The 6,977-nt window shown below is 34.2% G+C and overlaps 2 protein-coding genes across 3 annotated transcripts; both read right to left on the minus strand.

The window, feature by feature from the left end:
• Positions 1 to 2,007, minus strand: LOC142542591 (uncharacterized). Of its 2 annotated transcripts, none has more exons than XR_012819561.1 (7): positions 1,913 to 2,007; positions 1,593 to 1,728; positions 1,411 to 1,519; positions 1,259 to 1,328; positions 1,076 to 1,183; positions 877 to 963; positions 1 to 206 (listed from the first exon to the last, which is right to left on the minus strand). XR_012819561.1 is itself a non-coding variant. In XM_075649317.1 (7 exons), coding segments are annotated over exons 3-7 (399 nt in total). In that variant the 5' UTR covers positions 1,413 to 1,519; positions 1,593 to 1,728; positions 1,913 to 2,007; the 3' UTR covers positions 1 to 88. The 2 variants fall into 2 exon arrangements, 1 of the variants encoding a protein (XP_075505432.1); XM_075649317.1 differs by having other exon boundaries at positions 1,062 to 1,183.
• Positions 2,008 to 4,570: 2,563 nt separating this feature from the next.
• Positions 4,571 to 6,720, minus strand: LOC142542585 (uncharacterized). Its single transcript, XM_075649304.1, has 5 exons — positions 6,499 to 6,720; positions 5,935 to 6,325; positions 5,624 to 5,833; positions 5,137 to 5,253; positions 4,571 to 5,033 (listed from the first exon to the last, which is right to left on the minus strand). The coding sequence occupies exons 1-5, from the start codon at positions 6,600 to 6,602 to the stop codon at positions 4,581 to 4,583; spliced, it is 1,275 nt and encodes a 424-aa protein (XP_075505419.1). The 5' UTR covers positions 6,603 to 6,720; the 3' UTR covers positions 4,571 to 4,580.
• Positions 6,721 to 6,977: the final 257 nt, after the last annotated feature.

A 6,977-nucleotide genomic window follows, 5' to 3' on the forward strand; every position in this document is an offset into this window, starting at 1 on the left:
CAGAAATATGTCATTCATAGACGTGTAATCTACCAAACCAACAATTAAAAAAAGTATGTAACCATATTCCAAAAACTTTTAGTCAAGTTCACAAAAATAGAAATACCCTACAACCAAGACTTGCACATATCAACTCCAAAATATCTTCTATAGCTTGTTGGAATGAATTCTCTGTTGGTGCATCTTCCAAAACATCATTACAGTGCCTGTGAAAATAAAAACCACATTATTTTAATGATTGTTAAATTTCAACACATGCACAACTTAGCATTAAAACGTACATATAGAACAAGTCATGTATAAAAAAGCAAAAAGTCTTGTTAGAAGACAATAAGCCATGAATTGAGAACAATATGCAATAGACAAGTTTAAAAACGGACCTCAGGGCCTAGAAAAATTTTGGCATAACCTCCACGCAAGTAGGACATACGAGAAAATATAAAAACACACAACAACAATATATATATTCGAAATAAATTTAAATACGACCATACACCACACCTATCACCTACACAGCCAGACCATACATCACACTTATCACCTATTATTACCACATTCTTTCAACATATGCCGAAAGTAATGAAGAGATCCACATGTCATGAACCAACAAACGTGCAACAAAAAAAATCACATGTCAATCTAGTATCATTTGTATTCCTGATCCACAAACTGAAAGGAAAAATGCAAGAAACCAAAATAATCACTTTTGAAATCTTAAAGTAGAAACAAGAATTTCACCCAACTTAGAAGCTAAATCATGTGCAAAATGACTATTTCTGAAACAGCTCGTAAACATGTTAAAAAGTATAACAATAATGTCCAAATCCGTTAAATATGAGCTGTATTTTTTTCAAATAAGATGAACTCATGTCCTACCTATTCATAAATATGATCATGTATGCATTCGGCCAGCTCGGTGCGCACCTCATCAATTTCTTCCATAGAATACTCCGTTTTTGTGAACTATGAACACACTCAAAAAGTATATTAGTAAAAAAACATAACTTAATGAAATTTGAAAATGATAAGTAGCTAGATAACTTGTAATTATTTTATATAACCAAGATAATATTACTATCGATCTTAGTGAATCCCCATCAAGAGTTGTAACTTCTTCAGTAATCTGTCTCATGAATCTCATCACATAATAACCACATTGTTTTGCATCCAGTTGCTTAGGAGCCTATGTTAAAAAATATCAAATTGTTAATAACAAATATATACATAAAAAATTAGCTCGAATGAGAATTACACATACCTTTATGACTTCCCATTGTACACGCTTTCTTCTTTTCCTTCCCTTAGTTGAGTTAAACAATCTCAACGCCCTTCATTAACATTAAACATAGTTGACATATGAGTGTTTTTTCATTAAATGAAATGCATCATTAATATGGAATATGAACTCACATTTCCACAACATATTTCCAATCCTCATCGCGAATACGGTGACTTAGGGAATCCACCTAAATAAACAATCTCCTTATAAGGCTCGATGACGGTGAGAGTCCAATGAAAACTACAGACGAACATAATAAGTGGATGTAATTCACTAAAAAAACAATTGAAAATTATATTAGAATCTTACTTACCCACAGCAACTTGGAACCAAAACCACTTGATCCATTGCTGCACCACTTAGCCTATCCGCTAAAGAACTCGCCCTCTTGTTCAACCTTTCAGTTTTACCTGTTTTGTCGTGTATATTTTTTTTCAAAATTTGGGATGCTGTGTGGATTAACGAATCTGAATTTTTCAATCTTGTTTTCTTTCACCATCTTTTTATAAAGATGCCAGTCGTTTCAATTAAAAGAAAATCAAAACTACATTACATACTAAACTAACAAATTATATGCATCTTATATAATAATAAGAAAAGAACAAACAAACTTTAAGTTAATCGAAGACTTACCAAATGTAGACAACTATACAATTTCCAGAAATTGGCTCCAAGTGAGATACAAAGGACTGATGTCCTCAAAGTGCAAGTTAACTTCATAATCATCTGCAAATACTTCATGATCTAAAAGAAATGCTAATTTCCTTCCATTTTCAAGGGCTGTATTACAATAACAATACACCATGCGCACTGCTCTTGGCACATTTGATGACAAAGTCTGGTTTCTTTCGAAACTGACGGTTTTGTTCCTTTGACGCTTCTGATAATTGTATTGTAAACATGTTAGATAGGTGCAATACTGGAGAATTTGACAGACATTTACTTTGAAATATAAGCATACGTGTACCTCTTGTCGTAGCATTATCAAATGATTTGGCCAATGTGGGGCCCCGGGTCCGACATCTAATATTAATAATTATAAATATAACAAACCCAACGATTTAGTAAATATATAATTTGTGGTTCACAAATTCACATAAACATCGTCAGAATAATTTAAATGTCTCAAATGTTTGAAATATAATCTTCAACATGCCAAAATAAAGTAGTGAACCCAAGTAATCCAAACATCATCAAATAGCTCCTAAGACCCGAGAATCCCACTCTAACTCGTATCTCCTCGCCTGGAACTGGACTCTGGCATCCCAAGCCTCGCCTCACCTACCATCAAGCACATGAAAACAAGAGGTAACCGACGTGCCGGTGACTATAATCCCAATATGATACAATCAATAACATATGAGAATTTAAAATGACAAATAGTTCATATAAATCCATAAATATGCAATATAATGCAATGCATGATCAGAAGCTGTGGCTATCAATAAATCTCAAGATCAAGTGAATCATCTGGTCATAGGGTACCCAAGGGAATAGAATCACCCAGCAACAGTCACCGACTCATCCGCTCGGGATGGGGTGCTGTGTTCTACGATCCCATGACTATGGTGCGCCTACAGAGAGTGTTCAGACCATAGCAGCGACCTCCGCATACACTATGCCAACTCAACTATAGCCCCATACGTCCAACAAATCAATAAATCAAGGCGACCTCCGCCATATCAAATCTGAATCAAAAAGTGGCTCAATATGCAATGCAATGATGCATTTCAATCTCATTAAGTCAATATCATAATAAGCTCATCTCAAAAGATCAATCATCAACAAATCACAAATAATTCATTAAGCTATCGAATTTTCAATTTAATATAAAAATGATACTTTTACCTCGTATGTTATCGACCGTAACATACCTTTCAAATATTACCAAAAGAAGATCGAAATGTGTAGTTGAGAAGTCTTGAACCTCGGAATTCTACTATAACTCAAGAACTCGGATCATTTATCAAAACAGAGCAATTTCTGTACAAAATTCATAATTAATTCAATACTTCTTCAAATCGAGATCCGCAAATTGGATATACAAGAAAACTCAAAGCCCAACAATTCTTCTTCATAAAATTTTGTCAAATAAAGTCATTTACTCAGCCGTTCATAATCTGAAACATACAACATAATTTTCGAAATTCTGCATCCGTACCAATCTGACACATTTTAGTATTTCAAGCATAACTCCCTCAATACTCAATGGAATTAAGTCCATTTTATATCATTGCGAAGACAAGACAATGCTCTATAACTTTCATTTGAACACCAAATCCAGAATCTCAACAAATTAATACCAGAATTCGAATAAACAGAAGGCATATACACAAACCCGGGATTCTAGACCAGCTTTAGTAAATATATCATATCTCTTTCATTTCTTCATGGAACTGAGTGATTCTTGAACCAAATCGAAGCTAACTCGATTGTCTACAAGTTTGATGAAGACCATAACTCCAAAATCCAAACACAACTGTCCCATATGCTCGAAATACAGAAGGTATAAAAACCGTTCTTTGCACATAAACAAGAAACCATGCTTATATCCATTTTAAATTCAAACCAACTCAAATACAACATCTTCAACATCTTAATATCTCAAATATCAACTCAAATATCAATTCTAAACTTCAACCCATTTCCAAACTTTAACAAAAATCGGAAAAACTTACATCCTTGATGAGAGGATCACAAATCTACCTTCATTTTATAATTTTCTTGAGCAAATCTCCCTTAATATTAGAAAGAAGTTTGAAAATGGAGAGGAAATAGATGAGGGTTCGATGGAGAAAAGGGAAATGATTGGTGAAGATGAAAGTTGACTCAAATAATGATTTTTCGCGTCTGTAGCACCGCAGGGCCACTTTTTAGCGCCTCAGCGCCAAACCTTCGCAAAACTAGCGCCTAGGCGCCACTTTCTAGCGCCGTAGCGCTTGAATAGTAACCCGATGAACAGTACCGTGAACAGTACCCGTGAATAGTAACTTCTTTTTTTTTAAATCCGGGCATTACAGGCCAAGCAACGTGTGTTCCTACGGCATCCCCAACATTTTCATATTCATTGGGAATCGGAACTGGCAAAAGTGCTGATTTTTCCATTTCCTCATCAATGGATACACGCATGCAATTTTGAGGTAATGGAACACCATGAAGCAAGTTATTAGCTCCATTGACCTCAGCAACTGTTCCATATGCAACAATGTCTGTGCTAGAATCCAATATCAAAATAACCGCTTGACCCTAAAAGACAAATGGTTATGTCAATGAATTGTACTAACTCTTTAATTAAAAAATATTAAGTACTATATAACCACAACAAATTATATATCTGTAAAGCAACACATTTTTCCACAACTTTCATTTCGACGTCATTCAAATCTTCATAACTGGGGAAAAACTTGTCGATTTTCATTTCATTTTCATTCACTTGATGCAATTTTACCGAACAACTTCCTTTGTCATCAATCTCACTGTCCCATGCACCTTTTTTGTAGACAATTGCTTCAAGTTTTTGAATGCGTGTATCTTGCTCTTGAATTAATTTTGTAGCCTCTATCAACTCTTTCTTTTGCTCAATCATTAGCTTTCTTTCAACATCCTCAGTCTTCCAACTTCTACCAACATTGAAATATAATGTTGGAGTGATGTGACCTCCAACAGCTCTCACACGTCCACCATGTTCATCTGAATTTAGTGCTTTCGTGAAAATATCCTTTTTTGTCTCTTTTATTTCAAGTTTCCCCTCACGCTTTTGTTGTATGTAATCATCCATTCATCCACTTGAAAATATTAATTACTTTAAAAGGTTTCATTAAAATAAAATAATTGATTTTTATGTGTAGTTTGCTGACAATCTTTTCTACTGTTATTTGCAACTCCTGGCCATCAAAATCCCCTTCTTTATTCACTCGCCCTTTTTTCCAAATAATAGCTCTATTGATATCATCATCGTCACACAATTCACTTGCCTACATACAAGAACCATCAAATGGTATTTGTCAAATATGTTAAATGTTGAAAAAAAAACAGCAAATGCAATGATATATATCACATGCTAGAAAAAAACAGCCACCCGTGTTACAAGTATTCATGCGAAGGAATGCAACAGTCACTTCTTGGGCGGCACAAATGTTGAAATATACTTACTATTTTTCAGCAAATCGTGCATAGCCCTTACGAGAAAGGCGATGAGGGTATATGTTCTTCTTCCTTCTTTCCTTCTGTTTATCACTTAGTTCCTAGTCAAAGTGAATAATTACACATATCAAATATTTTTTAATTCGTTAAATACTTCATGGTGGACTTATTTTCAAAAAAACAAAAAAAAAAGATACTTACAATGAATTTATCATACATGCGAGTCATGACAAAAGAAATCCAGTCATCTCGTGCAAGACCATAGCCAGTAGGTGGTTGATCCAACTCCTCTGGTTTATCAACCTTGTTCGAAATGAATGTTTGAGTGAGATGTGATTTAAATTGACGCCACTTATTATTTGCTGAACTTAAACATCCCTTTTTCCAGCTTGGGGGAACATCAAATGTCAACTGTAAAACATCAAAATTGGAAATACATTAAAAATAATTACATAACATAAAATATATATAAACAATATGAATAATACTTGTGAAAAAACTATAGAACTTACATTAACAGATTCCCATATCAATTCTTTCACTTCACTTGGAACTTGCTTCCATGTCTTGTAAGTTATCTTAACTTTTTCTCGAGCAAGCACACCAATATAACTCTGCATTTTAGCAGCAACTTCTCCTACTGGTTGTCCAAGAAGATTGAATCTTACCTCCTTTCGAATTCCCTGAACCCTCCGTCTAGAAAGCTTATCTAGATGTGTACGACGTCTAGATGTTCTTGTTGTTTCAGTGTCTGTAGATCCCAACATTTCCTTTCCATCAAAACTCTTGTCAGTAGAAGTAGATACAATTTTTTCTTTGCCCTTTCCAATCACTGGAGGCTGTCCTAATCTCTTGCTCGGTTCATGAATTGTGTCATCATCATGAGACCCAATTTTAAGCTTTCTAAAGGATGTCATAGTCCAGATTTAACCTGTTCAACAAAAAAGCGAAAAACACATATCACTATATAAATAAATACACAATATATACAACAAAAAATAGGATAAGAAATTCATCTTCAATAGAAATTCAACATATACAAAGATAAAGAAAAGTATAACTTCAATATTGTCTACCCAAGTCCCATCACAATCTTTACATCTTCAAAAGTAAAATATCTTTGGTTAAACATTGTCGACCCAAGTCCCATCACAATCTTCACGAAGGCATGATGGTTCATTGTCGAATGCTCCGTCAACACCCATTGATGGTAACCCTCTGGTAAAAGATTGATAGTGAATTAAAGTGTCTTCCAATTCATCACCATTGACATGTTCAAATGACTCTCTAGTAGGAGTTGCCAGGATCTTCAATGTAAAATACTTGCTTTGCTTGACTTCTTAAGATAAAAGAGTCGGATTTGAATCCAATTCTTTTCAAATTTACCAATGTTAAACCAAGATCATCTACTTTAAAACCATTATTATTCTCCACCCAATTACATTTGAACATTGAAATTTGAAATTTGTGGTAATCGAGTTCCCATATTTCTTCAATAACTCCATAAAAAACCATGTCTGAAACAATTGGGTTTTTATCCTTTGCACTGGCAACT

Source organism: Primulina tabacum, chromosome 1 (assembly GCF_025594145.1).
Source record: "Primulina tabacum isolate GXHZ01 chromosome 1, ASM2559414v2, whole genome shotgun sequence".
Taxonomy (NCBI): Eukaryota; Viridiplantae; Streptophyta; class Magnoliopsida; order Lamiales; family Gesneriaceae; genus Primulina; species Primulina tabacum.